Genomic DNA, 17,762 nt, shown 5'->3' with positions numbered 1-17,762 from the left:
ACTGAGGTTCTCTGAGTGGAAGAAATGAGAAAATTCCTATATATGTGTATATACGTGTACATACCAATAAGCATTGCTCTAGCCACTAAGACTACATCCGTGCTAGTATATTAAAGTGTCATAAACCCGATCGTCTGCACTGTTGAATTGTTAGGCTAATCCCCGAATGCTTTTGAATGCAATCTCAAAGCCGACCTAGACAGCCAGCTAGCACTCCCCTAAACGACTCTTGGAGAGAGTTTTAGAGGTGTCAGAAGGACTATTCTCAAGAGAGAGTTTGGATGCACCCACCCTGTTTTGGAAGCTAAGAAAATTCAACAACATAGACATGGCCAGAGTTGGCTCCCAGTTGGCTGTAGATGCAGGTAACAGGTTCATTTGTACCTGTGCGCTGCGGCAGCCCGGTTCACCATGCTGATGTATGTATGTTCTCCTGTGACCACAGAGACAAAAGATTCAGCTTCACATTGACGGCAAGCCAGACAAAGCTTGCTTTGTCAGTGATCCACCACCTCACATCACTTCTCTTTTACCTCTGCTGCTACCACAGCAACATGGTCTCCAACACTGAGAGGAGGTTTGGGCATCCTTTTGGACTTCTCTCTTTCCTTACTGTAACCTGTTGAAAGCTGGGAGACGTCCTTCTGGCAGGAGCATCCCAGGACAGTTGGCTGCTGAAGTTCCAGGGAGTCACCAGGAGATGTTTCTCCATGTAGCTGTTGGTGACTGTCACTTTTCCTAGCTGAAGAAAAGGTGTCTCTGTCACCTGTCTTACACCGGACAGTGCTCATCTTTCTCACTGACTTGGCTTCACAGGGCTGCAGCTCCTCCAGTTGTCCTGTGGCACGTCCCACTGCTCCAGTTCCTTCCATATCTGTGAAAGCAAGATTTGGTTTTGCTTTTCAATAATTGTAAGACCCTACCTTGATCTTTCCTTACCCTTCTATGCCTTTACTGTGTGTTAAAGGTGTTAATGAAAAAGCAGTTATTGTTGGGGAAATAATTTTAACTGGCCACAAATTTTAGTTTGACAGAAAGAAGTTGTTAAAACCATAAGTTGTTTCCACAAATAAATATACAACAGCCTAAACAGCTAGTTTGATACACTAACAGCTCCTAGAGCATCCTCTAATGTTTTTCAAATATTTTCAAATATTTCAATAAATGCTTAATAATAAAGTGTATAGAATGCTAAAACTGATAATCATTTTAATACTACATATCTATAAAAAGCATCAACCCTCTATGAATCAGGCTGCAATATAAGGTAAAATTTTTTATTTCCAACATTTCAATCTGATGCAATGTAACCTGCAATGCCGTTTAAAAATTATATTGAAAAAATGCAGAAAAAGCAAAATATATACTACACATTTTTCATGAGGAAATGAAAAATGTTTACATCTTAATAAACCAAACGGTTCTCAACCACAGAGGCAGAACCACTTGTAGCGTTACCACAGATGGCTTCTGAGTTGACAGGGTGTGCTATCACTTCAGTGCAAGGTTGGCACCCTCCTTCACCCGCACGCTAAGAACATTTGCAAAATTCCTGCAAACCTCTCCCTTCCCTCCTGAAAATAAAACAAAACCAGCCCAGACCCAAACCCTTTATACTCGTTCCAAATCCAGATCTAGTCCTAGTTCACATATCCCGTGCGTAAGTGGACAATGCCGGCTTTTACAGTCTGTTCATCGGCATATATTATAGCTCTTTACCACAAATGATCCCAGAAAAGATGTTGTTACCACTCCTTATTTATCAGGTTTGTCCTTAAAGTTTGACCCTTAGCAGCCTGCGACATCCAGCCCTATGGTTTCTCAGACCTTCTGCTCAGATTCATTCTCTTCTCCTTTTTCTAAAATTCATTAATTGGAACTCTATTTACTGGAATAATTTTCCCCTATCGGCATTTATTTCCCTATTTTTCCTATTACCCATTTATTTCCCTACAATTTCCCTATTTCTTCATGCTTATAATCAGTTTTCCTGTTAAGAAGTGTTGTTTTTTTTCAACTTGTACACTCATAGCTTTCAATTTCAGGATTGTACCTCTTGGAAAACCATTGGAAAGTCATCGGTAAATTTTCAGTAGTCACATATGCTTCTGTGTGTAACAGTTTTCTGTCTCAAGATTGCTTGATACTTGATTGCTACCTACCTGATGTAGGAAGCTGGCTGTTTTAAAGTACAAATTAGATACATTACTAGGTCGAATTTTCTTCTTTATATGCATAAACAAGATGATTGGGTCATGATACCCTATACCAAAGCTTCACGTTATTTCTTGATATGTATTGATGCCCTCTTCAATTTCAAAGGTGACATTTTCGACTGTGAAAATAGATCTTTTCAAAGGAGTTTGAATTAATGGAGAAGGCTAAAAGTTTTCTGGATATGAGCAGTTTCAAGGATGAAATACTGCCTTGAGATTTATATGACACAGTAATCTAAAATATCCTAATTTTTTAAAATTAAATACAAACTATTAAATATCAATAAAGCACACGATTAACTGGTTTAAGCATCAGCTAACAGCCAGAGCTCAGACAGTAATTATGTATGGGAAATAATTCTCAGAGGTGGGAATGTGTGGCAGTACCAGACACTACCACTGAAATCCGTGATATTCAGTGTTTCCACCAGTGATTTGGAATTAAAACTAAAATTGATTCTTATGAAATTTTGTAAAAGGTGGAAAAAGTGGTAAACTGGTACAAATGAAGGAGGAGGAGCTGATCTGAGCAACCCAGGAGCAACAGATGCAGACCCTGGGAGAGCCTCTTCAGGTACACAACAGTGATTTCTGGGCGACTGTGGCCAAGGAGTTCAGGATAAGGGTCAATAAGGTACAATACCTGAAAGGAATGGAAATTAAAGCTAGGAAATGTAAGCTGCTAGAGGATACAACTTTTCAATGGCGAAGAATACTTGCAAAATTTGCAAAAAGAAACATTATGTTCCTCCACCTGCATGTGCTGTTCTGTTAACCACATGTTAGTCAATCAAAAGTTATTTAATTAGAGAGAGAGATAATTATGTGAAACTGAGGAGATTTTTTTGTTACACCAAGGTCGGACAAGGTAATATCTTGATCCCTTCTCCCCTGCAGTACTGCATATCTCTATGTACAGCCTTCTTCCTCATCCCCATCCTCAGCTACTTGTTCTGGGGCAGCAACCAGGACCTCTACCTCCACTGGACTTTGCACTGTACCTACCAAAACCCAGAAAAACTCTGCCTTGCAAGTCTTACTGTGGGGATTAATAATAAAGGCTCCAAGCACTTAATTGTATTAGGTGGGATTTCTTATGGGGGGAACGGATATAAAACAGAAACTAAACAAAAAGACTGCAGCTTTGGTTTCCTCTCTCTCTCTCTCTAAAACCAACAGCACTTTAAATAAAGGGAAATCAAACATTAGACATTTCCATGTCATATGTATTAAATTCACTGAAGATATTGTTATCCTTGTTTCTATTTTAACATATCGGGGAATCTTTTTGTCTTGCAACTATTCCTAAAAGACTTTAAGTGGCTGGATTGCCTTTTTCTGACAAAAAAAATCTTTCCATGAATTATTCACATGACGGCTCCAATCAGCGCTATACCTGTCAGCCTCCCCAGCCAAAATGAAAGTTCACTATGTAAAGGTGCCAAGGGAGAATGGCAGCCTCCCACTGCGAGTTTATAGACAGAACTAAGTCAGCACGCATTACGTGTCAGAGCCGACATCAGACAGAATCAGATCCTTTGATCTCAGACCTCCACAGGAAGCTTAGATCTCAGACAAATTAGATAAAAAATGAATTTACAGCAGATATGTGTCCTAAGGCACACAGCTGAACGCTGTGTTTTGGAGGAGTACAGCAAATATCAAAACACTAAACTGCAGAATTTCCTCTCTCTTTCTCTCTCTCCCTCTGCTTTTGTGATAGATGCTAATTAAAAAGAAAGAAAACTCTGGCTTGCCTCTTCCTGCCTCTTATGTAATCCACAGACTTTGGGAAGGAGGTGGAAAGAGAAATCCCCAAAACGGAGTCAACGGGTGGTTCAGTGGGGTTATCCGGACGCCCTCGGATCTGCGCGGGTGAGACAAGAAAACCCACCCAACCGCTATAAGACCATCCCACACCCGCAGAGAGGGGAGCCGGAGCTTTATGCTGCCAGCCACAGGTCCCCGGGGCCGCCTGCTTGTACGTGACCTCAGAGGAAGTCGTGTTTGATCAGCAGATGATGAAAAGACAAGTCTGAGGAGGTGCGCAGGAGAGCGGTGTTTGTGCCAGGGACCCTGGGGAGTAAAGGCGGACACAGATGGCGGTGGGTGTAAAAGGAGCTGCTTTGGGGTGCTGGCTTGGGCTCACTGATCAGAAAGCGTGGCATGAAGGTCCATGGAGTGGTGGAGGTAATGGAGACCGTGCAAATGAGCCCTGAGTGGTTTATTACACCTCCAGCACACCTCGCTGCAGTCCTCCGCAGCCTGCAAACTTCTCCAGAGCTTTTTGAGCGCTGCACAGTTATTGCCGCAGCACTTGGAGATGTGGGCAGGGAGAAGCCCTGTTGCTCCAGACATGCTGGGGACACTGTGGGAATATTAGTCCCTGCCCTACGCCAAAAACATTAGGTAAAATCATAGGCACATGGAGCGCAATGGGGATTATGCTGCTGCCTTCAATGGAAGTAGGATTTCACACAATTTATATAAAAGGAGATAAAATGACAAATAGAAGAATACCAGGGAGGAGAAGGGGGAGGTAATAAAGTGATAGACCTTCTGAGAAGAACCGTGCCATTAGTCCTATACAAACCCATAGTTTCTTAAGAGACCTAAACCAACCCTTTTGACATCCGACTGTTTATAAATCTGAATTATTGTAAACTGCAGTCTCACCTCCTGCTACAGGCACACCACTTTTATTTTCTCCTTGATTGTAGCAAGCTTGGGTGTGAGCTGCACGAGGCCATGGTCCCTTGGTACTGGCCTGTGGTACATCAGCCCGTTCAGTCTTTGTTTCTGCAATGAAGCATACAGTCACATCACTCTCAATCCATCCTCAGCTCAGCAGCAATTATTAATTCAAACAACAATATATTGCTGGTGAATTAGCAGATAACCTGTAAGTATCCTTTATGCTCAAAAGCTGAGATAGTTGTTTTATGTTCATACCATCTTGTGTTTTGCCATTAGGGTTCCCACCTGTTCTCTGCAGTAAAATCTTTCCTTATGTTGTCACCATGTTCATTAATACTAGGAATTCAGAACGTACTGCAGCTAGTGCTCGTGGTGAAGCCCAGGAGAAAGACCTTTTAGCCTGGATTTTCCAAGTTACTTGAAAGCAAAAGTTTGGAGAAACTAGTGAGAAGGTCTTGAAACTATGGGAGACAGCTTATTAACAGGGATATGCATTTACTCCTCCGCTACAGGTTACCTCAACTTTTCACTGGGTCCCAGCTTCAGTTAGCACGTCCAAAAGGCCAAGTTATTAGTAACTTTCAACATATCCAGAAGTTTAAGGTAGCTGTTTGGCAGTCAAGCTACCAAACAGTTACAGTCACATCCTTTTGTCTTCAGTTCTCTTACACAAATAACTTTACGCCCTCTGCGGTGGGAAAGCCTCTTTAAGGTAGCTGTATTTGTTTTGAGGCCAATGCTAAAAAGAAAGCAACTTTAAGGTAAATCTGGAGAGGCCTGGATGTGCTTGGGGGAGAAGTCCAGAGAAGCTGTAGCCCTCCCATTACCACTTTGACTCGTATGATGCTGACAGTGTGATACGGAATGCGAGCACGGCGGTGCCGCTGTCTCTGGCATTCTCATTGCAGCTGTGTCTGGTCCTTGGTCAGCACCAAGGCTTTGCATAACCTTTTCACAGTGATATTTTGCTATGTCATCCTTTCTCAGGGAAATGCAGTGGCTGAATGGATCATTGAAATCATAGCAAACACTGCCTTCGTTCCCCAGTTCCTTGCCTGTGCTACAGAAATCTGATTTCCATCATGTTTCACATACAGTTAAAACTTTTTCCAGCCAGGACTCAGGCATCTGTTACAGACACAAAACGTATAACCCTGAACTACGAACTATACTGCTAATTGCTGAACTTTTCAGAGATTTCTCTGAGTGCCATTGTCTGAATCCTGTGGTGGCCACTTTGGAGTTTTGTTAAATAAAACAGGGAGTCTGCAAGTATAGATTTTAGTGAGCATTTGCAACTTACTGTTGTTTTTATTCTTCTTGAACCAGCAGAATGCAAGAGCGAGGATGAAGGCAGATGCTGCTGAACTCAGCACGACGACAAGGATCATGCTGGCCTTCACTCCCGTGGGGACAGGGAAGATGGTAAACGGCTGAGACAGCACAGTAAACTTAGCCCCTGAGAATTTAAAGCAGTCAGAGTTTATTACAAAAGTAAGAACACTGTTCTTCATCGTTAAAACACCAGGTTATAACCTTTCAACAGTGATGCTGCTGTTAAAAATGCATGCGGGAACAGCCCGTAAAGTCCATCTATCTCCACACCCAACGTTAGCCAAGCCAACAATATTTATTTAGGACTGATTATCAGGACAAACAAATACGTAACCACACTTCTCCAATGTAAGTTTCAAGCTTTCAATGTTTCCTGAGGCAAAAGCACCCTCTTTGCTTTTAATAGTCCTTCATATTTCTTCCTTGAATTTGTCCAGCTGACTACAAAACCCAGAAAATACATTCACAAAGTATCTATTTCTGAGTCCAAAAAGATCAGGCCCACGCAAAAAACCATGTACATGCTGCCTAGCAAGGCAGAGAAGCTGGTTGCAACAAGCAAGGTGTTAAGTCCTACAGAGTTTTTACAGGCTATACCTGATTCATATGAATGTAAGTTATGGGGAACCTAGAAACATTCACTAGCATTAAGCTTAAGTCCATGATGCAGAAAACTCCTAGTAAACTTGTTAATATTTTCCACCATGTAGTAATGAACATTATAAACAAAAAGAACCCCAGTGTCCTTGCTGTTAGCATGGTAAATATTTAGTCTCTTGAGGCGCACAAACTTTGGGTAATGCTCTTCACCCAGAGACTCTACAGTTTCCTGTAAATGAAGGCACAATCAAACCAGCCACTACTCAGAGTTTCTGTGGTCAAGATTTCATTGGGTCTCACCATCTGAGCTTCAAGGACTGGAAGATGCCTAATGTTGCTGTCATAAAAATTAGAAATATCCCAAAAGCATTTTGAATGGAGATGTGTCCAGAAAGGACAGGAGTTTAACAAAACTGGCCCTGGCACTCTCTATAGACCAACTGGAAGGATGTGGATTAGCACATCAACTCATTACCTATCTTATTACCTGACTCATTACCAGTCCTAACCCCACAATTCTAATAATTTTAACAGATGCATATTTATTTACTTGTTTGATTTCCACTTTTAATAAAAATCTAAAAACCTTTTTTCATCATTTCATTAAAAAAAAATCAGAAACACTGCCAGGTAGAGGCCTGGAGACTAGGGTAAGTAGCTGTAAGTACTTTTTATCTGAAACTAATTAAATTTGTGTCAATATTGTCCACTTGAACAAAGCAGAGCTTCATCGGAACAATGTGGGAAGCATGTTCCAATTGGAAAAAATTTGCTTGTGGGTACAAACACATATGAACTTCAGTTTAGAGGAGAGAAGTAATCTCACAGATACCAAGGACTCTACACAGACAGGTGCTAAAAGTGCTTCACACTAATAGTTTGTGGGTAGACTGTTGTTGGTTTAAATGGAAAGTGGATGGATCAAGCCGAGTGGATGGATCCGTATCAGTGAAGTCAATACCACTTTAAAACAAGGAGCAAGACTGTGACGCAGGTCACAGAATCACAGAATCACTAAGGTTGGAAAAGACCTTTAAGATCATCAAGTCCAACCATCAACCCACCAACCACCATGCCCATGAAATCATACCCTGAACTGCAACGTCTACATGTTTTTTGAATACTTCCAGTGATGGTGACCCCACCACTTCCGTGATGCATCAGCTGTTCACATTACTGGCTGTAAACATCTCTTTGCAACACTCTGACTGGCTACATGTTTCACAAAAGGGATCTGCATTTGGCCTTTGTTCAGAGGAAAGAAGATTTTGTGACTCCCCTGAAGTAGCTTCAAAACACTTTTCATTAAGCTGTACTTCCCACTAAAGAGTCGGACCGTGTGCGGTGCTGACTTTCCATCTACTCTTGCTGAAGTGAAGGTAATGGGAGCTGCGATGGTTGGCAACATACACCCTCAAAATAGACATATGTTCCCCCTTTAAAGGCCCACCTCCAAGTACTCCTTGCACCCCAGTTCTCCCTTTGCAAAGCCATGGGCAGCACTCTATGTTGATTAACCATTTGTGACTAGGAGGAGCAAAGGTTTCTTATTAAAAAAATTTCTAGACTTTCATTTAATCCCAGAATAGGAAGACATTGCTTGGGTTATATATCCTATCCCACGTTATTGTGCGTACCATGTTGTGTATTGTACCATGTGTGTACCATTGTGTGTACAATACCATCCATAAATGTATCAACCTCCATCCAAAGCAGTTGGATCTGTTCTCACTATTCCTGTCTATTAAGACAGACTGTTCATAAGAATACAGTCTAAATGTTAATAACCTTCGTCTAATTTTTTATCTCAGATTATTTCATTAGCCACTTCCACCTCACCACTTCACCTGTCTGATGTATTTGCCCTCTATGGTTTTAGCTGAAACAAGTCACACTGTTTTGGAGTTTTCTCATTAAAAATGTTCAGTCTGTACCTACTCCATTTTGAGATTCTCTCTGAACATGTGTAAACAAAATTGCATTCAATACCTCACAGGAGTATTCCTCAGGGATTTATATAGTGGCACACACACTGCCTTACTTCTGGAAATATTTCTATCTGTCCTTCCTAGGTTTATTTCCACCTGAATGGTCTCAGGTTATATATATATGTATATATGGAGATACCTATATCTCTAACTAGATATATATCCATATACGTATGTATGTGCATATGTAATACCAGAATAGAGACTTCACGCATGGTCTTACAACACCGATGGCTTAATATGTCTTTGGATTGCATGTCAGAGAGCATGTAGACTGCTTCTCCATTGACTTGCCTTGGCAGTCATTCTGAGACAAGAAACCAGCACTTTGACCCCTATATACCTTCAGAGCCAGATTTGTAGATAAATTGAGGCCAAACATCTGGACAGATGCTTCTCCTGTGCAGATGCCCAGAGGTTTTTACAAGCCAGAGCTCATGTGGTGCCTTATCCCCAAGGTGCCAACGTCCCCCTCAGTGGGTATTTCTGAGAAGGCACAAGGCACCTGCCCCTTCACCATTGCTGGGTTGCTCAGAGGTCTCGTACAAGCTGCATGATCCTGGAGGTCCCAACGTCACCTCTGTAAACTGTCAGGATACCCTTAGCAGAGCCTGGTCCTGGAGCCGTGCTCTGAGTGTGCATAACCTGTCGCACCCATAAAGATGACCAGGTGCAGACAAGTGGTTCGTAAAAGGCGCTATAAAAATAACTGGGAACCTGGATGGAAAATTACTGAACACAAACAGGAAAAAAAGAGGGAATGAGAGGACTCAATTTATAGGAGAAAGTTTGCTCGGGCTGCTTAGCTGGCCTTAAGGACCTGACTCTTACAAGGGATTCATACCTAGGGAATCTGGGAAGAAAGAGATACCTTCCGCTGTCAATACTTCTCTGTACTAACTCATCTTGATCTGGGGGATCTTGCATGAACAGCACAGGAATCACCCAGCTCTCTTACTGCCTGGAAACGCCAACTTGAACATGTAAAAGAGTCAGGCTCTTTAGAGGTTTGGCATTACTCCACTCATTCAAAAAAAGCTTAACTCCCTTTTTATAAAGGCAGACCACCTGTAGGGTTTTGAGTTCAGTTACCAAATCAAAAAACATGCAGAAAATGAAGTTTACCTGGAGGTGATGTGACAGTGAACACAAGTTTCCAGTTGGTACCTGAGCTGGAGATGGCCAGACTGGAAAAACTTGCACATCCATCTATGACCTGCACTCGGGTGAGCCCTGCAGAGTATGAAAAAAATTGCATTGCAGTTAACAGCACCCAGGTAACTGGGTTATCTGAGCTTATCAGACCTCAGAGAGCCCTTGTGACTTCAAGCGGACTTCAGAAAGCCTAAATTCAGTGTCTTTCCTAATCATAAACTTTCTGTCTGATCCCAAAAATTTCACATAGGGTCAGGTCTTCAGACTTAATTGGACACCAAGCTTCTGACGGATTGGAGAACTTTAGTTTCTGAATCTTAGTTCTTTTAGTTCATTATGAAATGGCATTTACTGCATATTTCTGTATTGTGGAGGTGTAACATGTTAAGGGGATCAAGCAAAGGTAATGAGAGCTGTACAAATGTACTAGAAAGTTCCAGATGCTCATCTTTTTGATTTAACTCATGTCTTGTGTGACTAAGTATGTCACCAAGTTTAGGAAAGACTTAGTGAGAGATGGAGCATTTTCTATCCTAAAGGGATGGTCTCAAGGAGCCAGCCACTGCGGCTAAGGGAAAAGATCTGACTCTTCGAACCTTTTTCTGATTTGTAGGTGTTTCACCCCATCGTTTGGGCGTATGACCTCCTGTCCTATTGTTAAAACATTTTGAACATTTCCCCAACCCTCTCAGATGCTTTGAAAGGGATTTGGCCAGGAAATAAGTCTGTGGTGACTGCCCTGTGATCGTACAGGAGACACTTTCAGCTAGAAACCTGGCAGAGGAAACCCCCAGGGAGCATTAAAATGAAACCCAGTGATGTTTCTGCATCACTTTACCTCTTGTTCTAAGCTATCAGGGAACACATTCTGACCCAACATTTACACTTGCCATGGTTGTTATTTTTGTAGGCTCTTTTTAAACGTTGTAATTTACTTTGCAACTGGATCTCCGTTTTATAGTGTGTATCTTTTAGCACCAGCCAAGTCCTGGCCTTTGAGCAATGCTGACCAGGTCTGGGCTTCAGTCAGGCTCTTGGAGTGAGAGGGGTAAAATTCCAAAGACTGACAAATTTCAAAATGTTGGTTCAGGTGGGGGTGAGAAGTTAGAACTTCCTTAGGATGCTGGACTTGCTCCAGCCATCATAAACACAGACTTTGGCCTGCTCGAAGACAACACGTAATAAGTATTTGCTTTATGAAGCAGGTGGTTTAATATTTTATTGCTGTTAAGCAGCAGAGGTGAAGGTACATAAAGTCTGAATGTGAGGAGAACATTTGTAGTCTGCCACCCCTGTGCCCAGGATATTGAATAAACTGGTGAAGCAGCGAACAATTTTGTGAGACAACTTGCAATCACAAATGCATATGAGTGTTCAGCAGGTGGAGACAAGGCTTTTGATGGCAGGACAAACTGCAGGACGATTTCTCTCTGTTTTTATCCCATTTTTCATGCCTACACCTATATGATACAAACTAAACAGTGCCAGGATCTGTTCTTTGGCACTGAAGAACTGACATGCCTTGGCCAACCCTCTTAAATTCTTACAGCCTCCAAAGAGAGGTGCTGCATGCAAACTGCCTACTGAGATTACTTACTTGCTGTGTTGACTTCTGAAGCACGTCCAGAAATTGCCTGAGACAAGGTATTGGGCAAAAGCATGCCAAATTTTAGTGATTTATCAAAAGAAATTGTAAGTTTCCCCTCTCCATGATACAGTACTATTTAATTCACTAATAACCCAGTTAGTTATGACTACATATATTTTTCTAATTTTGTACAGCACCTAGCACACCAAACCCCCAATTTCATTGTGAGCCTCCAGGACCAGTTGTGATGTATAAATAAGCAGTAATTTATACTGTGAATAAACTCGGTGGAGTTACGGGAATCCATATTTCTCTAATTGCTCCAGCCTGATCCTGGCTTATCTATTTATCTACTAGGCATCTGATTCTCTTTATGACAGTATCCACCCAGACTACCAAGACTTTTCTTGGCTCTGATATGCACTGTAACACTGTTTTTATAGAGGGTCTTGTCAGCTGCGTTCAAATACTTTATAATTGCCATTTCTAGTCTATGATGAAGCCTGGGGTACTGTACTGTACTTCTCAACAGAGCATATCTCAGCTTTTGGGCACATATGCTTCAAAGCTCAGAATATTACGGATATATATGGGAGTCTTCACAAAGATCTCTCAGGCAAGCTGGTATTTAACGTAGAAGCAAGATAATTTGAAACTAAACTACTTTCCATGAGGCAGTTTGGCTGCTGTCAGACGAAGCAGCCTCAGTGTGCTAGACGGGACCCATTTCGATTAAATGTTGCTTTCATATGCTTCAAAAGACGAGTGCAATAAGGACATTTGTCAAAGGAAAAACTGCAGCAAACTATTACATGCAGAACATCTGTACTATGCAGTACATTCTTTGTTGGAGTTTATTGACTATTAATTTGATGCATGTATCTTTTAAAGAATGTGAAGTGCATTTCTCTTCAGTTATTTTTCTTTTTCCCCTTTTTCTCATGCTCTCCTTTTCCTTCTTTCTATCTGTTTTCTCTCTCTCCCTCTCACCCTTTCTCCTCCTTCCTTCCTTCCTTCCTGCCTTCCTGCCTTCCTGCCTTCCTGCCTTCCTGCCCTCCTCCCTTTTTCTCCTTCTTTTCCCTTTCTTCATTCCTTCCTTCCCCCCCCCCCCTTTCTCCCTTCCTCCCTTTCTTTCTTCCACTGGTAGCCATCAGCTGATCCAATAATCTGTGGTTCATCCAGACTCACATTCCTAAACCTATCAGGCATACCTCCCTGAAAAGGCACGAAAAACAACAGAAAAGACCAAAGGATTTTTCTAACCTGCAACCTTGGAACTATGATGAGGTAGGAAGAATTTCTAATTAGCAGAAACAAGGGCTGAAAGGATGAGAAGCTCTGATCTACAACATGAGTGCCGCTTACCTTCTCCAAATGTGAACTTTTCAAGTCAAAGTTAACACGCAAATGGCTTTACTGCAAACAAAATGCTTTACCTGCAACAGGAAACTTGCCTTTTCAATGTGTGTGCTGTTTGCTGACATTTGAAGATTTTAGCAATGAATATTAGGATGCTTTATAATCAATATAACTTCCACTTTCGAGTTTACAGGCATATGATCATCCACAGGTTTTTGGTTCAGCACTGTACTTAAACAAGGTTCTGTATTTAAGCATGTTCATAGCCTCAATATCCTCAAGGGAAATACTCACATGCTTAGAGTTAATCATGAGTTCATGTCTTTTGACAAATGAAGAGCAGAAGGGAAACATTTAGATCCCTCGTGAAAAACATTTTCACATTGAAGTATGCTCATTACAAAAACCCCAAGCAGTTGTTTCTGTCTGTATTTGGCCAGACGTTTTGCTGGGACAAACAGGTTGTCATTGACTCTAAGGAAATTGCCCCAATTAACATTAGCTGAAAATCAAGTATTACGATTTCTAGTTCTTCATTCTTTTCTTTTTTGATCTAGGATACGGCTTTTCAAGGTAAACTACTGGATATACTCCCTTTAAGCTGCCAGAGCACAAAAATACTTTGTATAAGCTTTCCTTTCTCCAGCATATGACCAGGCAGTTCATGAAACTCATACTGCAACCACCTTTTTTTCAACCCAAAGGTTTTCAAATCCAATCTAAACTCCTAAATCTGTCACCATCATTCTGCATAGCTGCTTTGCCATAACCCTTGCTGTAAGAAAACACATTCAAACCTTTTAGCACAGCCTCAGAGGAGCCCTTGAGGTGAGCTGATACAACCCAGGGTTCTGAGGGATGTCCCAGTTTATCAACTCTTTGACCCTGGGAAGAAGAAAAAAAAAAAAAAAAAGAATTAAGGTCTTGTCTCCTCAAGAGGAAAGAAAGTTTTGATGGTTTTGACAATTTTAATAATTTTTTAATTACCAGTGGCAGGGCAGTTTGCTGCATTGTTACGTGTAACAAATGTCACAAAGCTCACCATAAATCTTTAAGATGAGCTTGAACTCAGAGGAACCAGTTCTGGCAGCTTCAGGTCTGTTTCAATAAAGTCTGGAAAGGTTTGCTGCTTCACTTGAAGCATCTAGGGTCACACTCACATCACCTATGGGAAGTAGCTAATTTTGACATCATCGCTTCTATGGCAGCTAAGTTCACAGAATCACAGGATGGTTGAGGTTGGAAGGGACTTCTGGAGGTCAGTTGGTCCAACCCCTCTGATGAAGTAGGGTCACACAGAAGAGGTTACACAGGACTATGTCCATACAGCTTTTGAACATCTCCAAGGATGGTAACTGCACAAGTTCAAGGAAACAATGGATTCGGTCTGTCTATTTAGTCAGGCTGAAGATTTAAGTTCCTCATTCACCCAGTGAAAGAGAACTAATTTTGATATCTAAACTACTCAGCCATAACAGGTGTGCAGGATCTAGATTCTATAGTCTATGCGTATATAAAAATATTAGCTTTCAGGTTCTTTATTTTTTGAGAGCGCTACCAGTTCTCAAGTCTAGTAGAAAACCTGAAACATGTCTGAGGAATGGTATGAAACTCAAGGGAAGATTCAATTACCTAGATGTAAGTTTTATGTGTCATTTCAGGTAGACAACAATGTTTGACATCCAGTAGGGTTTGCTTGTGAAAAGGTCTTACCTTTCTACAGGAACTGGAGGACAAATAACATATTCCACAGCTTACAACGCAACAAGATGCCTACGTGTAGGGAACTGAAGTCAGAAAGAAACTGAAAGTTTTGTGCCTCACAGTTTTAAAATCAGTCTCATGACTAACGGATATACAGAGCTTGCTTTAATTTAATCAACTTTGTAACCAAAAATAATGTCCAAAAGCTGTCCAAGCTTGGATTTGACACCATGCTTCAGGGTCACCACTGTAAAAACATCATACTTGGGTCTAGTTGTTCTGTGGCTATACTTTTGCTTGCTCAGAAAAATGGGAAGGTTTCCATAATAGAAAATAGTTGGAAAACAGCAAAAAGGACATAAAAATATACAGAAATAGAAACATAGCATGAAGCTATACCACACAGATTTCTTATGACTCTGGGACTGAACCTAGTGCATCAACTTCTAAGGATTCAGTGGACCTAGTCTGCTGCTTCCAGGACTTGTGGTAGCACATCTGGCAGTGCTAAATGGCATCTCAAAGTCCAAGCTTGTTATAAACATGGTGATCTCTACACAGCACTTCTCTGCATGGTGCGGACTTGCTTGAGCAGATCAGGATAACCCATTATATCTGGCATTGACAGACTTCATGATTGTGTTGCTGTTGCCACATTCCTCAATGATATGCTCTGAGATTTGGTAGAGATCAGAAAACTGCACACAATCAATTCTACAGCACAAATCTAACCCTTGCAGGAAAAAGCTGAAAAACATGAACAGAGTCCATCCTGGAAGAAGTTCCCAGAATACCAATGATTTCTTATTTATAGAGCTATCTTTTACCATATATATTTATAGACCTGTCCTATGCCATATTTAGGTCTGTCTCATAGCTTCTGGATTGCTTGGAAGTGTCAAAATTTTACAGAATTAATAGAAATGTCCATCCACATCCATCCTACCTTCCTGTCCAGGAAAATGATTTTTGGCTGTACAGGAAGCTGCTTCTCGATTTCTCCATCTGAGGGCTGCACCTGAACAGACATGTTATAGGGTCTCACGTACAAGCACGGTCCTGGGCGTTGTCTGCTTCCGTTTCTTCCACATGCAGAAGAACGTTAAAAGAAAAAATCAGAAAATGAATGCTATGAAAACACCGAATGCTAGTCCCAGAGGTAATTCCCGTCTTACCTAGGAATGACATGTTACTTTCTGTTCACGGGATTTTCTACTTTAGTAATGCAGGCAGCAATACTTGGTGTCCGTTATGAATAGCAAGGAGCACTATACCAAATGTCGACTAATTTGCCTTATCATGGCACTTTGATTCCTTGGATGAGAGCAGGATGTATGACAGTATGGAACAGACATCACTTCCAAGCAGACAGCAGCACCAAAGTAATCAGAAATCATTTTGTTTCAATTCCCAGTTTACAGACGGAAAACTGAGTATTTAACAAAATAAATTATTTCCCTGGTGTGACATTGCAAGTATCTGGCAGAGACAGGGATTTTATGGATTCAGAAGCCCAACGCCTTAGCCCCAAATCCTTCGTTGCAGTGCGCTGATAACAGAGGAGGCTGTAAATGCTTCCTGTCCGGCAGAAAGATTTCCAACAAACACCTCTGAGTTCCTCTAAGACCACAGTTTCTCTTCCTCTACACAAGCGCAGCATTTACAAGGGCTTTGCTGCATTTCTATATGCTGCCATACCTGTGTTCTTACCCTTCATTATCTACGAAGTCTGCATACCAAAATACAGCAGTACACAGACACCCCAAAGACATTGTTTTTTTCAAGACTGAAATTTAAATTAGTGCATCCCATGAGAGGACTTTTGCATTTGAATAAAGAATCCACACTTTGTTCTGAGCCTGTATCATTTCATTCCCTCTGCCAGTGCTTTGTGTCACTTAGTATCTCATATATATATAATTTATATATATATATAAAATCCTCTAATCTGCAGTTGTGGCTGGGGGTTTGGTAGTATCTTGAAATGAAAGTAGAAAAGCTATTCATTCATCTCTAGTGTTTGTTTAAAGGTGTTTACAAACAGAAAATAAGTGGAGCATAAGTTTCTTTTGTTTTCACTCAGTTTTTTTAGTTTGGGGCTTTGGTGGGTTTTTTTTCTGGGTGTTATTATGCGTGACAAACCAGAAACTACTTACACTGCAGCTGATGGGAAATATTGGTCTAAGCCACAGACACTGGGAAGGTCAACTAAGGGTTTAAGGATATCTGCAGTCTCAAGAAGTAGCTCAAGGATTTATGTCCCAGTTCTTATCTTGGTTCTTTTTCTTTTTTGTGAGTGGAAAAATCTGAAAGGCAGCGTTATGTTTGAAATTCATGTCAAAGGCAGCAATGCGTTCACCAGTGCTCTTATCCCCCCCGTCCATAACTGTGCACTCAGCACTGTGACTGGAACTCAGGGCAGGAGCAACACATAAAGTCACTCCTGGTTTCACGGCAGAGATCTGCACTTTCTGGGAGCTCCCTGGCTCCAGCTGAGTCCAGACAAGTCTTGACATGGCTTTTGTAAGCCCAAAATATTTTTTTTTTCCTCTCTCCATCTTCTTTAAAACTGCCAACAAATGGGAAAAATGTTGGCATGAAATGCCTTGACCCCACACCCCAGGCCCTACACAGTAAAACTCACACTTAAAGGAAGGCTGCTGCAAAATATGGCTGTAGGAGGTAGTTCCCACTCCCTAGGGTGAGTAATGGCAAAGAAAACAAAACAAAACAAAAATTACACATGCATGGTTAAAAATTAATGTCTGCTTGCAGGTAATTTGAATCCAGCTAACGCAGCACAGAACACGGTGCTTATATCCCACATGGTCCAACCTGACCCTTGCTGTGAGGGAGCCCCTGCCTTAGGGTGCAACTCGGCACACGGAGAGTTGTGTTCTGGTGAGTGGAGGAGGAGGAGAGAGGAGAAGCCTGCTGCTCCCCTGGTGACATGTGCTGGAAGGAAAATAGGCTTTCCTGGCAGAGCTTTACAGGGGGGAGGCAGGGACAGACGAGCATGCCTGTAGCAGAGCAAGGACTTGAGTGAGGAAACCTGCCTTCCTCCAGGGAGGTGGTGGAGTCACCATCACTGGAAGTATTCAAAAAAAGTCTAGATGTGGC

General features: G+C 41.6%; 1 protein-coding gene across 1 annotated transcript in view; it reads right to left on the bottom strand.

Annotated features, from left to right (window-relative positions):
- Positions 1-518: 518 nt before the first annotated feature.
- PKHD1 (PKHD1 ciliary IPT domain containing fibrocystin/polyductin) overlaps positions 519-17,762 on the bottom strand; it is a gene marked incomplete at both ends in the record, with an annotated part of 271,978 nt that continues 254,734 nt past the window's right edge. Inside the window, 6 exons of the mRNA XM_081997989.1 lie at positions 519-874; positions 4,893-5,015; positions 6,217-6,372; positions 9,962-10,069; positions 13,736-13,823; positions 15,589-15,724. Coding sequence (XP_081854115.1) covers positions 519-874; positions 4,893-5,015; positions 6,217-6,372; positions 9,962-10,069; positions 13,736-13,823; positions 15,589-15,724 — 967 coding nt within the window. The remainder of the gene's footprint in view (positions 875-4,892; positions 5,016-6,216; positions 6,373-9,961; positions 10,070-13,735; positions 13,824-15,588; positions 15,725-17,762) is intronic.

The sequence above is a fragment of the Phaethon aethereus genome (assembly GCF_964289735.1).
Source record: "Phaethon aethereus genome assembly, chromosome: 3".
Lineage (NCBI taxonomy): Eukaryota > Metazoa > Chordata > Aves > Phaethontiformes > Phaethontidae > Phaethon > Phaethon aethereus.
The sequence above is the reverse complement of the archived record's forward strand: the minus strand, read 5'-3'. Positions and strand labels throughout refer to the sequence as shown.